Source organism: Thamnophis sirtalis, unplaced genomic scaffold (assembly GCF_051295495.1).
Source record: "Thamnophis sirtalis isolate CommonGarterSnake01/CBP01778 unplaced genomic scaffold, rThaSir2_p1.2 scaffold_3, whole genome shotgun sequence".
Lineage (NCBI taxonomy): Eukaryota > Metazoa > Chordata > Lepidosauria > Squamata > Natricidae > Thamnophis > Thamnophis sirtalis.
Genome location: NW_028261383.1, coordinates 17,566,630 through 17,581,911, shown reverse-complemented (window position 1 = coordinate 17,581,911; position 15,282 = coordinate 17,566,630). Strand labels below are relative to the sequence as shown.

Genomic DNA, 15,282 nt, shown 5'->3' with positions numbered 1-15,282 from the left:
TAAAGTGGATTCTTATGTTCGGAACACAACCTCAAAGCCCCCAATAGCCATCAATGTGTTGTTGAATGAGAAAACAACGGAACAATGTCCTACAAGAATTGGTGGAACGTTGCCACATATTATGAATGTCAGAGAGGTTTGGGAAGGAGGGGTGAAGTATTCAGACACATTCTCTATTCCCTTCTGAGCTCCCTAAAGTCTCTCACCTGCAACTCGTTCTGCTCCTCCAACCGGCTCAGGAAGAAGCCTTCCACCAGGGCCACTGCCTGGGAGCTGGTCTTTGCTCCACACTCCCGTACCCAGCTCTCCATCTCTTGGGGCAGAAGAGCCAGGAACTGCTCCAGAACAACCAGGTCCAGCAACTGGGCTTTGGTGTGCTTTTTGGATCTCAGCCATCGCCTACTAAAGTCATGGAGTCGGCTGCAAAATCCTCGAGGACCTTCATTCTCCCAGTGTTGGATAAAGTTCCAGGGCTGAATTTCAGAAGGGAGGATGGTTTCCTCCTCCAGGATCTTCTGCCCAGTTCTTCTCCAGGGCTTCCCCACCTTCCCAGGCTGAGCAGCTGCAGGGCCTTTTTTGCTTCCCTCCTTGGCAAAAGTTTGTGTCTCCATCCTCTCTCTGTCCTGCAGAGCAACTCCAGATGGCTCTAAGGACTCTGGTGGGTCTCCAGATGCCTTTTCCTTCAAGGGGCCATTTCTGGGGCTGCAGGACGGATCCCTGCAAGTTTTTCGCTCCTTTTTCTTTTGTCCAAGAGAAACCTTTGGCTTGCAAAGATTTCAAATGGCTTCCAGTTTCTGTATCTGAGATGGAAAGAAAAAGAAAAGCCAAGAATTAGAAAGTAGAATTCAGCCACTGAACAACCTTCACATAACTTGCCCGAATACCCAACGGCTCATCCCAGCGCAGGCCCGGGAAGGAGGCAGCTGGAGAGGCCGCCCCGCTTCTCTCCCCCTCCGGAGACAAGATCGGGCCCTCGGGGAGCCTGGTGCGAATCTTGCCTCCTCCTCGACCGGCTTCTCTCCATTCCTGCTGGGCCTGCCCTCCCCCCCCCCCCCCTACTCAGGCTCTTCCCCGGATCCCCGCTTCCTCTTGCATGGGACACGGGGTTGAAGCCGGAGGAGGGTCGGGCGCGGGCCTCTCCCTACTCCGCCTCCCTTTGACCGCAAAATGCCGCCCCTCACCCGGGTCACGTCTGGACCTCACCCCCGCCAGACTCTCCGCAGCCTCTCAGCCTCCTGCGGAGCCCCAGGGGTTAAGCAGAGCGAGGGACGCGTCCTAGAGCGGAAAGCGTTTGTGACGTCACTTCCTCCCGGCCTGCTCTAGATCAGTGGTCTCCAACCTTGGCAACTTTAAGACTTGTGGACTTCAAGTCCCAGAGTTCCTCAGTCAGCAAAGCTCTAGGAGTTGAAGTCCACAGGTCTCAAAATTGCCAAAGTTGGAGACCACTGATCTAGATAGTCAGCCTTGACGTTCACCCTCCAGTGGACCAATGGGGAAGCGCCGGGAGTTCCCTTCTTTTCGCGGAGGGCGCCCCCTGGTGGATTTGCCGCAAAGTCCCAAGATTATAGAAAGGGCGGGAAAGAGGACCGCGTCTGAGGGGAAGAGAGAGGGCATTGATGATGGGCTTGGGAGTCGAAGGAAAGGCCCGAAAGTGGCTATGTCTTTTCCAGAGGCAGCAATTTCGCCATCTTTCTCCCCTTCCTGTCCAGGAACCTTCTGTGGAGATGTAGAAAAATCTCTCTGCAGGATTTGAACTCACTTCCCTCAAGAACAGCCACCCTGAAGGCTGGGCAGAGATTGGAGGCCTCAAAACGGTCCAATTCCTGTCAGAAACAGTCAGAAGAGGAGGACCAGGAGTCTCTGTTGGAAACAGCTTGTGTCTTGCGGTTGTTGGGAACTCCGGCCTGAAGGGGAGGCAGATGGTGCACAGGCAAAAAGGCCACAATCAGAAATATGTTTTTTTAAATTTCTTTAATTCAATACATACAGCTGCCCTTATCAACTTATCCGCTCAGACTCTCAGCAAAGGGGGAGAAGAAAGGGCAGAGATCCCTTCGCCCTCTTTTGATGAAATGGAAGATCCTGAAAAAGGAATATCAAGCTAAACTATGATGAGGAAAAACATATTTTTACATAGGGATTGAGTAGGAAATTCACCACAAGGAATGTGACTAGGAAGCTTAGGTCCCTCGGAGAATTTAAGGCAGGGATATATCATTAGACCATAAATGAAAAGGGGAAAAGGAAATGAAAAAGGAAAACAAGAAAAGCGGAAGGCTCCATTGCTATGAAAACATTTGACCAGATTTGGACTTGACAGTGACACACAGAGGTTAGCTACAATGAGCAAAACAAAATTTAAAAGGATGGAAAAAAGTGGAAGTAACATCTCATTTTTCTTTCTGTATCTATTTTTTTTCTACACTTTGTCACACAAACCTCATAATCCATATTTGAAAAAACAGATTCCACTGAGCATCAGCTGAAATATGCCCCCTTCCCAGGCCATCCATCCACTCTAGGGTGTTAGTAATTTTTATTCATGTTTAGCAAGTAACTACATGACTGTTAATTTTAAGTTACCTTAATGTTATGGCAAACCATAGAAAAAAATATGGCCCTAATGCTTGAAAAATATCTTCTGCCCATGCATTTGTTTCTGCTTCTTTTCATTCTGGCCCTTCTATGAAAAACAAATTGTTCTCCCAGAAGCTTTTTCCACACACTCTACTTTGACAGCTGTCATTATTCCATCAGATCATAAGAGGTCTTTGACCGAAAAAGGTTCCCTGCTTCTACATTCATATTGGTTGACCCGGATCTTAATTTTACACAGCGGATGGTAGTTGGATTGAGGGATGCTTAGTGTCCTCTGAGGTTGGTTGATGCACTCATGATGTTCCCTAGTTTGGGTAATGAAACGTCTACAACAAAACAATCAAGTCACAGAGCACCAAGGACCTCTCATTTCAACCCTGAGCTTCACATTTTCTCCTTTATTGGCAGATTCGATTCTTTTTGGTATCTTGATATTTCAGAGAAAGTTCCCCTTTGCATTTTTACATCAGGACGGACTGAAGTAATATATATATTCGATTCCCAATAAGGGTATGGCTAGCTGATGAGAGCTAAATAGCTTGAAATAAATCTATACTAGTCTCCATATATATACATATATACATATATAATCCATATTTGAAAAAAACAGCTTCCATTGAGTTCTTCTCGTCACAAGACTAGCCATTCCAAGTTCCTGGAATGATTCTTGTTTCAGTGTTCAGGCCTTTAATCATCTTAACTGCTCTTCTTTCCACTTTTTCCAAAGTTTCAACATCTTTTTTGTAATGTGATGACCCAAACTGGATGCAGTATTCCAGCTGTGGTCTTACTAAGGCTTTATAAAGTAGTTGTCAGCGTTCCAAGTAACAATAGCCAGAAAAGAAGATTTCGAGGCTAGCAGTTCCATTTTATTAGAGATGTCATATTGGGACATCTCAAAAAACCCGAATCTGAGAATTCCGAGGTTTCCCTACCCAAAAGAAAGTCAAAGATCCATCCCCTGCACCCACAAGTCCATCACATGGTCCAATAATGTCTTTGCCCTGACTGGAGGTTACCCCCAATATATCTGCCATCCAGGTGCAGGGTAATCATCCTTGACTCCCAGAGAAAGGAATTTTTTGTGACTAATCTTCCACCGCTCCTTGAAATGCCCCTTCCCATTTTCCCAGGAACTAAATATGGCAGCCTCGAAGCTACAAAGAAACAAGTGGCTTCCAGGCTGACAACGGGAGGAATAGTTCATGTGATTATGATTCTATGCCTCTGTTTATACAACCAAGGATTCTATTAGCTTTAATGGATGCTGCCGCACACAAGTGATTTATGCTTAAATGATCATCCATTCGGACTTCAAAGACACAAAGTTTTGAGATAGGTTTCAAGTAATCTGTTTTTCCTGCCCAGGTGCAAAATCTTATTTTTCTCCACATTAAATTTCATTTTGTTGGATTCAACCTTGTCTCATTTGGATCCGAAAGGCACAATTTACATACAGGTAAAAATCTATAGAGACATGGTGGGTCAGTGGTTAGAATGCAGTACTATAGGCTAATTGTTAACAGCCAAGAGTTTGATTCTGACAGGGTCATGATTGATTCAGCTTTCATCCTCCTGCAGTGGGTAAAATGAGGACCCAGATTGCTGGGGACCATATGCTGATTTTGTAAACTGCTGAGAGACTGCTGTAAAGCAATGTGGAATGGTTTATAAGTCTAAGTGGAATTGCTATTCCTATACAGCTTCTTCTAAGCATGGGTTCTTTATGAGATATAAGATTACTATTCTGAGCAAAGCTCTTTCCACATTCCATGCATTTATATGGTTTCTCCCCTGTGTGGCTCCCTTTATGGAAACTCAGATGATATCTTTGAGCAAAGGTCTTTCCACACCATCCATTTATATGGCTTCTCCCTTGTGTGGATCATCTTATGGGAAATAAGATGACCTCTTTGCGCAAAGGTCTTTCCACACTCCATGCATTTATACGGCTTCTCCCCTGTGTGGATCCTTTTATGGGAAGTAAGGTTACCTCTTTGAGCAAAGGTCTTTCCACACTCCATGCATTTATATGGCTTCTCCCCTGTGTGAATCATCTTATGGGAAATAAGGTTACCTCTTTGGGCAAAGGTTTTTCCACATTCCATGCATTTATATGGTTTCTCCCCTGTGTGGATTTTTTTATGGGAAGCAAGATAATGGCTATCAGCAAAGGTCTTTCCACACTCCATGCATTTATATGGCTTCTCTCCTGAGTGGATCCTTTTGTGGGAAGTAAGAGTACATTTTTGAGCAAAAGTCTTTCCACACTCCATGCATTTATATGGCTTCTCTCCTGTGTGAATCGTGTTATGGCGAATAAGATGACATCTTTGAGCAAAGGTCTTTTCACACTCCAGGCATTTATATGGCTCCTCCTCTGTGTGGATCCTTTTGTGTATTCTTAGGACACTGTTATGAGTAAAGGTCTCTCCACACTCTATGCATTTATACGGCTTCTCCCCTGTATGGATCCTTTTGTGTCTTCTTAGGTCACTGTTATGAGCAAAGGTCTTTCCACACTCCATGCATTTATACGGCTTCTCCCCTGTATGGATTATCTTATGGGAAATAAGATGACATCTTTGAGCAAAGGTCTTTCCACACTCCATGCATTTATACGGTTTCTCCCCTGTGTGGATCATCTTATGGGAAATAAGTTCACCTCTTCGAGCAACGGTCTTTCCACACTCCATGCATTTATACGGCTTCTCGCTTGTGTGGATCGTCTTATGGGAAATAAGATTACCTCTTTGAGCAAAGGTCTTTCCACACTCCATGCAGTTATATGGCTTCTCCCCTGTGTGGATCCTTTTATGTATTCTTAGGTCACTGTTGTGAGCAAAGGTCTTTCCACACTCCACGCATTTATACGGCTTCTCCCCTGTGTGGATCATCTTATGGCGAATAAGATGACCTCTTTGGGCAAAGGTTTTTCCACACTCCATGCATTTATAGGGCTTCTCCCCTGTGTGAATCATCTTATGGCAAATAAGATGACCTTTTTGAGCAAAGGTCTTTCCACACTCCATGCATTTATACGGCTTCTCCCCTGTGTGGATCAACTTATGGGAAATAAGATGACCTCTTTGAGCAAAGGTCTTTCCACACTCCATGCATTTATACGGCTTCTCCACTATGTGGATCATCTTATGGGAAATAAGATCACCTTTTTGAGCAAAGGTTTTTCCACACTCCATGCATTTATATGGCTTCTCCCCGGTGTGGATCATCTTATGGGAAATAAGATTACCTCTTTGAGCAAAGGCGTTTCCACACTCCATGCATTTATACGGTTTCTCTCCTGAGTGGATCCTTTTATGGGAAATAAGATTACTACAATGTCTGAACCTGTTACCACACTCCCTGCATTTATATCGCATTTCCCCAGTGTGAATCCTTTTTTGGCAAGTAAGATCCCCGCTGCTTCTAAAACCTTTTCCACATTCCAAACATTTATATGGCTTCTCTTTTGTGTCAATCACTTTTTGAGTTGTAACAAAATCACATGGTTCCTCTTGCATCGGAGAATAAGTGGAAGATGAGCTTTCCTGACTCCAATTATTCGACTGGTTTTTCTCATGGCTTTCAAATTCTGTTCGAATTCCAAACTTCTCCACTCCATCTTTAGCTTTGATCACTTGGAACAGTTTCCAGGAATCTTGATTCTCCTGCCCATTATTACCTTCAAAGCAAAAGAGAAATGAAAATGATAAGGTGGTTAGAGAAAAAGATCAAACTGTACAAAGTCAAGTGAATGTCATGCATGCAGTCATATTCGTTTTAGGATCTTTGGCCTGCCACACTTTCTATTATTCTTTCTATGCTGTTTCATTAGTGGAGAATAGGGAGGGGGCAATAGTAAGGAGTAGAATGTGTTTGTTTTCAAAATAAAAAATTCCTTTCTAGAAGCCCAAGGTCATCTTTTGTCTTTCCACCTCTGCACCTGATCGGAACTGGATGGGTGGAAATGCCAGTGTGGCAGAGGAACATTGGACCATGTGATGGACTTGTGGGTGTGGGGGCAAGGTTTTGAACTTTCAACTGGGTGGGAACCCAGGAAGCTTTCAGATTCGGGTTCCCACAGATACATGTCTCTATTAATAAATTGGAACTTTGAGAAAATATTTGCCTTGAAATCTGATTTAATTTTAGATGATATTTGGAACGCTGACAGTGAATTTCTTTCTGAATAATATAAGTCCCAGCAGGGGGGTGGAGTGGTGGGTACAAGTAGGGTTATTGTTGCAATGCCTCTGCTGTCATTTGTAATGTGAATGGGGGCCGTGGTACTGTAACATTCGTAATTTCAGGACTGAGTCTTAAGTACTTGGGAGAGGGCTAGGTCGTATCTTGGAATGGTCACTAAGTGACCTGTCGGAACTCAGAGATCACCTGTACTCTAGAATGCTCTGAGTCACACTTCATGAGGCTGTTGTTTTTGAACTGGATTGGGAGAATTCTCTTCCATGGCCTGAGAGTGAAAGTTCTGTTCTCACACAATTTTGGAGGTTTCAGAGGACAAATGACAACACCTTCTTCTCACATGACCTCCAGAGGATACATAAAAGGACATCCCATTCTTCTTAGCCTCCACAGATAAGTTCAAAGAGAAATGGAAGAATACACATAAGAGACGCCCCAAAGGCATCTAAGCAAAGAAACATTGACTCTTTCCTTCCTTGGAGTACCAGAAGGCCAGATACTTTCCTTTTCCTTTCCAGTAGACATTACCGTATTTTTTTGGAGTATCAAGACACACCTTTTTACTCTAAAAAAGAGGATGAAAATCTCACTGCATCTTATACTCCGAATATTGTCACCTGGGTCGACTGGAAAAGGGGGAGGTGAAGCAGGCACTGCAGAGATTGTGATGGCTGGAAAGAAGAGATGTTTCACTTTTGGGGCTCTGCTCGGCTCCCAGGAGGGCTCAGCCGGTGACAGTGGCTCCTCACATTGCTGGGGAGTGAAGTCATTGGGGCCATTGTCTCCCCTGACCTGCCCGCCAAAGCTCTGAGCCACCTTTCACTTGCAGGAGGAGGAGGAGGAAGGCAAGGGGAGAGTATACCAAAGACTTTGAGTAACTGGGAAAGAAAGCCGAGCTTGGAACCTGGCGAAAACTGCCGCCTGAAAAGCACGCCTTTTTTTCCCAGTTACTCAAAGGCTTTGATTTAAGGAGGCACTGCTTTAAGCCTCCCTCCTCCTTCTCCTGCAAACGAAAGGTGTCTTAGAGATCGTAGATTTCTCAGAATGCTAGATTGGGAAGTTAAAAACTTGAAATGGAGTACAATTAAGCTTGATTCAAAGGCTTTGGTCTGGAGAGATTGGGGGGGGGGGAGCATCGGGGGGAGGAAGGGAAGGGAAGAGGAACAATCTCTCTAGGAAGACTTATCAGAACAATAAATTGGGAAGTTAAAAACCTGGAATAGGGTACAATCAAGCTTGATTCAAGGTTCCTGAGATCGCTGAGTTGCCACCCAAAACCCTGGTACCATGATCTCTGCAGTGCCTGCTTTACCTGCCCCTTCTCGGGCGGTTCTAGGTGGCAGAGATCACGGTAATAGCATCTCTGGAGCCAAAGCCTTTGAATCAAGATTGATTGTATCCCATTCCAAGTTTTTAACTTCCCAATCTAGCATTCTGATAAAAGCATTCATAGAGAGATTGTTCTTCTTCCCTTCCCTTCCTCCACCTCCCAAATCTCTCCGGATCTGCTTATTGCTATTATGCCCAGCTAACGTATCAGACACACACACACAATCTGTCATGCAGCAAAGAGATACGGTAGATGGGTGCAATCGCAGCAGTAGCAATAAGCACTGCATAACACATCCGGAGAGACTGGGGTGGGGGGGTGGAACAAGGGAAGAGAACCAATCTCTGCACGAAGACTTTTCTCAGGACACTTGATCTCCACTTTCTCTCTGGAAAATTGCTACTTGCATCATCTGGATTTTGGCTAATGAAAGAAGCACAGGATGAAAACGGAACTTTGGAATACAGGAGCGCCGTACTCCTGGAGCCTGGCAGCTGCCGCATTCCGAAGTTTCCTTTCCCTCTCTCTCTTCTTTCACTAGCCAAAATCCCAACGATGCCAATAGCTTTTTCTGGAGAGAAAGTGGAGATTGAGGGTCCTGAGAAAAGTCTTTGTGCAGAGAAGATTTGTTCTCTTCCCTTCCTCCACCCCCCCCCCCCATCCCCATCTCTCTGGATCTGTCATGCAGTGTGTTAAGATATTCCCTTGAGCTGACAGACTGCAAGAGGTTTCCACCAAGGTCCTCTGTTCCGGCGGGAACAGAGGTTGAATCTCATTGGTTGAGAGGTCTGACAGATCCCTTTAAAAGGGGATGCTGCCCGACCATTCTTCAGCCAGATGTTTACTTGACTTGCAATAAAGAGCTGTTGTTTACTGAAGCCTTTTGTGCCTCCTTTACCCGATCTAACACTGGCGACGAAGGTGGGATCGGAGGCAACTAGGCAAACAAAGAGAGTGAAGCCTTGCAAACAAAGAGAGCGAAGTCTTGCAAGTACATCCAGCCCGGAGCATTCCATGAGGCATTGAGCTAGCCATCGCTGAACACCCAGAGAGACCCAGCATGGCCATGCACGCCCCACCAACTCCGTACAGTCCAGCTACAGGACACTGGGAATTGTATATGTTACGATTCGAGTGTTTCCTGGAAGTGAACGATCTCACGGGCGTTTCAGAAGCCCGGAAAAAAAACCTTGTTCTTAGGGTACTGCGGTCGGGAAGTATTCGAGTTGGCAAAAAAATAGTTCCGAGCTGACCTCTCTACAAGCAGTATCCTGGTCTGCACTACAACAAACACTGAAGACCCACTAAGTGCCAAAGCCATCTAAATAGGTTCGCCGGTACAGTTCAATATATGGAACTAGAAGGAGGGCGAATTGATCAACGAATACGTGGCAGCTGTCCAAAAAGCCGCAGCCCACTGTGAGTTCCGTGAACTGGACAACTTGATTCTAGATCGCATAATTTTGGGGGTGCGAGATCTCAATCTGCAGAGAAGGCTCCTGGCAAGATCCAACCTCTCTCTGCAGATCGCACTAGATGAAGCGAGAGGATCTCAGTCCGCAACCTCCCCAGGAGCACTTTGCATAAAAAACGGAGCGTGCAGATGGTTTGGGATGCCTGCAGAATGCTCCTGGGAGCTGGGGAGGGCAAAAACTTTTTTAAAAAATTTATCTCTTCAAAATCTTGGTGCGTCTTATACTCCAATATGTCTTATACTCCGAAAAATACCATAACTGATTAGTGATTTTTAAATAAAAACTAACTATAATCTGTCTTCTTGAAGTCTCTGATTGGGGACACGAAAACTCTTACCCAGAGAGACCACATTCCTATGGTTTTCAAGCATGACTTCTGAATGCAGCGCTTTCTGGTCAGGATCCAGCTGAGACCATTCCTCCTCAGAGAAATGCACAGCCACCTCCTCGAAGGACACCAGACTCTCCTGAAAACGGAAAAAAGAAAAGAACAGGAGGATTTGCAAGGTCTTTTCATCTTCATCAATGGTTTAAACAAGGGGACAGAAGGGGAACTCCTCAAATTTGCAGTCAAGACCAAATTGACAGGAATAACAACACTCCACAAGATTGCCTCAAGATATAGAAGGATCGACAGACTGGTACCTTCTAACGAAATGAAATTCACTGGTGAGAATTGTAATGTGCTACATTTAGGAGAGAAAAACCAAATGCACGGGTATAGAATAGGTGATACCTGACTCAAAAGTCGTAAGTGGAACAGGGATTTTGGAGTCCTAGTGGACAATCACTTAAATGTGAGCCAGCAGCGTGCTACAGTTGGCAAGAAAACCCCAACAGAATCATAGGCTGCCTTAAGAGAGGGATAGAATCAAGACCATATGAAGTGTTAGTACCACTTTATAATGCCTCGGTAAGACCACATTTAGGAACATTACATCCAGTACTAGTTGCCATGGTGTAAAAAATACCTTGAGACTAGAAAGAGTGCAGAGAATAACAGCAAAGAGGATGAGGGGACTGGAGGCTAAAACATAGGAAGAACGGTTGCAGGAACTGGGCATGGCTAGTCTAGTGAAGAGAAGGACCAGGGGAGACATGATAGCAGCGTTCCAATATTTGAGGGGCTGCCTAAGAGTGGAGAGGGTCAAGCTATTTTCCAAAGCACCTGAAGGCCAGGCAAGAAATAATGGATGGAAACCGAACAAGGAGAGATTCAACCTGAAATAAGGAGACATTTTCTGACAGTGAAAGCAATCAACCAATGGAACATAAATTTCCTTCAGAGGTTGTGGGAGCTTCATCACTGAGAGCTTTCAAGAAGAGACTAGACTGCCAACAGTAAGAGATGGTATAGGGGTTGGACTAGATGACCTACAATGTCCCTTCCAACTCTGTTAATCTGTACCATATGATGTCAATAAATTACAAAAAGAACAGGGGTCTAGCAGTTCCTGCCTATGTGATACGTTTATTCCTAATTCCTGAAGGACTTTAAAAGAAGTGCTTCTTATATAAACACAAAGATGAAGAACCCAGCAGAACAAGATAACCAGAGAAAGCGATCTTGGCTGACAGCCACTTCAACCTGCTATTCTGCTGTCCATTTTGTGGAAGGACAGAAAAATAATCCAGTCCAAAAAAAAAGGGGGGGGGGAATAGAAGGAGAGCATTCTGCATGCCCACCTCACTTCCGAAAGGCAAGAATACAAATCTAATAACTTTTCCCTTTCTTACTTGATTTGGAGGTTCAACCGCTGCTTGATCGCCATTATAAAAATGAAAAAAATTCATTCTTTGTTTCTCTGTAAGGAATAAATAATTACAAAATAAATAATTAACAAAATATTTATTTTATTTATTTTAGACAATTTATACGCCGCTTACTTGCACATGGCAACTCAAGGCAGCTTACAAATGTAAAACCTATATTAAAACAATAAAACTAATAAAAGAAGAGTTATATAATACATTAAAAAAATAAAATCACCCCCATCCCCCGCCCCAACTACAGCACCTCACAGGTGCCATTTAAGGGGATCCATCCTGCTCTGGGTTCCCGAGGCTCGCTGGCAGAGCCAGGTCTTCAACGCCTTCCGGAAAAGTGCTAGAGTGAGAGCCATTCTAATCTCTGGGGAGATGATGTTCCAGAGAGAGGGAGCTGCCATGGGGAAGGCCCTTCTTCTGGATCTCACCAGGTTTATCTCCCTAGGGCCGTGATGGTGAACCTATGGCACGCGGAGCCATTTGTTAGGGCACGTGTGGCGTTGCCTTTTCAGCACCAGAGCACATGCGCACACTGGCCAGCTGACTTCAGTCTTCATTTTTGTCCATTTTTCACCCGCCTGAGGCTTCAAAGAAAACTTCCTGAAGGCTCTGGAGGGCGAAAAATGGCCCTACGGGAAAACAGAAAGTTCAGGAACGTGACTTTCGTTTTGCCCGTAGGTCCATTTTTCGCCCTCCGGGGCTAGTGGTAACATGAGAGGCCATTTTCACCCTCACCAGGCTATTATAAAAAGCCTCTGGAACTGGGGAGGGTGAAAAATGGGTCCATCGCGAGCCAATAGCGGGGGGTATGAGGGGGGGGGTCACACGGGCATGTGCGAGGAGTGTCACACACATAATATTATAGGTGTGGGCACACCCTAGCACGACCCCCCTTGAATTCCCCCTGCTTTTGGCACTCAATGGGAAAAAGGTTAGCCATCACTGCCCTAGGGGATGGGACCCGCATTCCCTGCCTCCCCACTCTGATGGGTTTGGGGTAGTGCTACCCCATCCAAGACCAGCGGTGGCGATTCTCCCTTGGCCAACAAACCCCAAACCCAGAGACACTCAGTCTTCCCAGGGTTTAGTTTCAAACTGTTGCTACCCATCCAGCTCCTCACAGCCTCCAGGCACTGCGAGAGGGAGGCTACAGCATCGCTTAACCCACCACTCTGATACACAGCTAAGTATCACCAGCATATTGATGATATCTTGGTCTGTGCTGACAGATTATCTCACCCAGCGATTTCATATCAATGTTGAACAGGAGTGGAGAGAGTCCTGAGTCCTGTGGAACACTGCAAAGCAGTGGATGAGGACTAGATCTCTCCCCTCCTATTAACGCTGACTAAGAGCAGCCGCAGAGGAAGGAAGTGAGCTAGGATAGCACAAGGCCTCCCACTTGCATCCCCTGAAGCCGCCTCAGGAGAATACCATGGTCGATGGTATGGAAAATCACTGAGATGTTAGGTAGGGCAAGGATGGATGCGCTACTCTATCCCGCTCTTGCCAGAGAACATCCAGAAGTGTGACCAATGTGGTTTCCAGCCTTGAATCCTGACTGGTAGGGGTCCAGATAATCCCTTTCATCCAGAAATCTCTGGAGCTGCCACGCAACCACCTTCTCAACCACCTTCCCCAAAAAGAGAAAATGGGACACAGGTCGAAAATTATCCAACAGGCTGGAATACAGCGATAACTTCTTAAGAAAAGGGTGGATCACAGCCTCCTTAAAGTGCTGGGGTACACCCCCTCCTGTAGGGAAGCATTAATCATCACCAGAGTCCATCCACCTGTCACCTACCAGGGAGGACATGGGCCTAAAACACAGGTGCTTGCATGCATACCCTCTAGGATCCTGTCCACTTCCTCAGGAGCGACAGGGTCAAACCGTTCCCAGATAACAGAGAAAGAACCTGCCTCAAGGGCTTACACCGGACCAGCAACCGTGCCGGCACTAAACAGGGAACGAAGTGAGCGATTATGTCTTCCAGAAAACCCGCAAATTCCTCAGCACCTCCTTCAGGTGGACCTCAATCTCCTCCTTTCCCAGGAGCATGAGGCTCACCTTAAGAGGGTCACTGGGTGATTATCTGCAGATGCAGTTAGCATGGAGAAGTATAAATAGGAGGAGGTATTGTACAGAAGAGAAGAGAGAGCGAAGGAAAAACAGATGGGTAATCAGAGGATCTTCAATTACCTCCTGGGGTGTCCTGACTTTGATCTTCCCAAGTGATCCTCCTGAAAAACAGCTCCTGAGAGGGATTTGATGGATTCTTCTTTCGCTCAGGATCTCTGATCTCCACATTGTAGGACTTCAAATAGGAGGAAGGAAAATAGAAGCAGAATTAATGTATCACATGACGTAAAGTAGATTCTTATATTCGGAACAAAACCTCAAAGCCCCCAATATCCATCAATGTGGTTGAGTGAGAAAACAATGGAACAATGTCCTACAAGAATCGATGGGACATCACCACATATTATTAATGCAGAGAAGTTTGGGAAAGAGGGGTGAAGTATTCAGACACATTCTCTATTCCCTTCTGAGCTCCCTAAAGTCTCTCACCTGCAACTCGTTCTGCTCCTCCCTAAAGTCTCTCACCTGCAACTCGTTCTGCTCCTCAGCCTGGCTCAAGAAGAAGCCTTCCACCAGGGCTACTGCCTGGGCGCTGGTCTCTGCTCCACACTCCCGTACCCAGCTCTCCATCTCTGAGGGCAGTAGAGCCAGGAACTGCTCCAAAACAACCAGGTCCAGCAACTGGGCTTTGGTGTGCTTTTCAGATCTCAGCCATCGCCTACTAAAGTCATGGAGTCGGCTGCAAAATCCTCGAGGACCTTCAGCCTCCCAGTGTTGGATAAAGTTCCAGGGCTGAACTTCAGAAGGGAGGATGGTTTCCTCCTCCAGGATCTTCTGTCCAGTCTGTGTCCAGAGTTTCCCCACCTTCCCAGGCTGAGCAGCCGAAGGGCCTTTTCCGCTTCCCTCCTTGGCAAAAGGTTGTGTCTCCATCCTTTCTCTGTCCTGCAGAGTAACTCCAGATGGCTCTAAGGACTCTGGTGGGTCTCCAGATGCCTTTTCCTTCACGGGACCATTTCTAGGGCTGCAGGACGGATCCCTGCAAGCTATTCTGCTCTTTTTTTCTTTTGCCCAAGAGAAACTTTTGGCTTGCAAAGACCACAAATGGCTTCCAGTTTCTGTATCTGAGATGGAAAGAAAAAAAAAAACCTTCACCCAACCTGCCTGGAGCAACCAGTGGGTCATCCCAGCGCAGGGCCGGGAAGGAGGCAGCTGGAGAGGCCGCCCCGCTTCTCTCCCCGACCGGAGACAAGATCGGGCCCTCGGGGAGCCCGGTGCGAATCCTGCCTCCTCCACACCCGGCTTCTCTCCTCTCCTGTTGGGTCTCCGCAAGGCCGACCATCCCCTCCCCCAACTCGGGCTGTTTCCCGGACACGGGCGGGAAGGGATCCCGGATCCCCGCTTTCTTCCACCTGCATGGAGAGGGCGGCTGGGGAACATGGGACCCGGGGTTGAAGCCGGAGGAGGGCCGGGCGCGGGTCTCTCCCTCCTCCCCTTGCCCGCGAAATACCGCCCCTCACCCGGGTCACGTCTGAACCTCCTCCCCGCCAGACTCTCCACAGCCTCTCAGCCTCCTGCGGAGCCCCAGGGGTTAAGCAGAGCGAGGGAGGCGTCCTATAACAGAAAACGTTTGTTATGTCACTTCCTCCCGGCCTCCTCTAGAAAGCCAGCCTTGACGTTCGCCCTCCAGTGGATTAATGGGGAATCGTCTGAAGTTCCCTTTTTTTCGCAGAGGATTTGAACTCACTTCCCTCAAGAACAGCCACCCTGAAGGCTGGGCAGAGATTGGAGGAGGCCTCGAAAGGGTCCAAATCCTGTCAGAAACAGCC

General features: G+C 46.5%; 1 protein-coding gene across 2 annotated transcripts in view; it reads right to left on the bottom strand.

Moving 5' to 3' along the window:
* LOC106545240 (uncharacterized) overlaps positions 1-14,587 on the bottom strand; it is a 27,462-nt gene extending 12,875 nt beyond the window's left edge. Inside the window, exons 1-5 of one of the 2 annotated variants that reach the window (XM_087711582.1) lie at positions 13,946-14,587; positions 13,577-13,691; positions 11,347-11,414; positions 9,947-10,076; positions 4,508-6,283 (exon numbers count right to left, since the gene is read on the bottom strand). In XM_087711582.1, coding sequence (XP_087567708.1) covers positions 4,508-6,283; positions 9,947-10,076; positions 11,347-11,414; positions 13,577-13,691; positions 13,946-14,386 — 2,530 coding nt within the window. In that variant the 5' untranslated portion in view covers positions 14,387-14,587. Of the gene's footprint in view, positions 1-4,504; positions 6,284-9,946; positions 10,077-11,346; positions 11,415-13,576; positions 13,692-13,945 lie in introns of both variants that reach the window. The other variant, XM_087711581.1, reaches the window with a different exon arrangement.
* Positions 14,588-15,282: the final 695 nt, after the last annotated feature.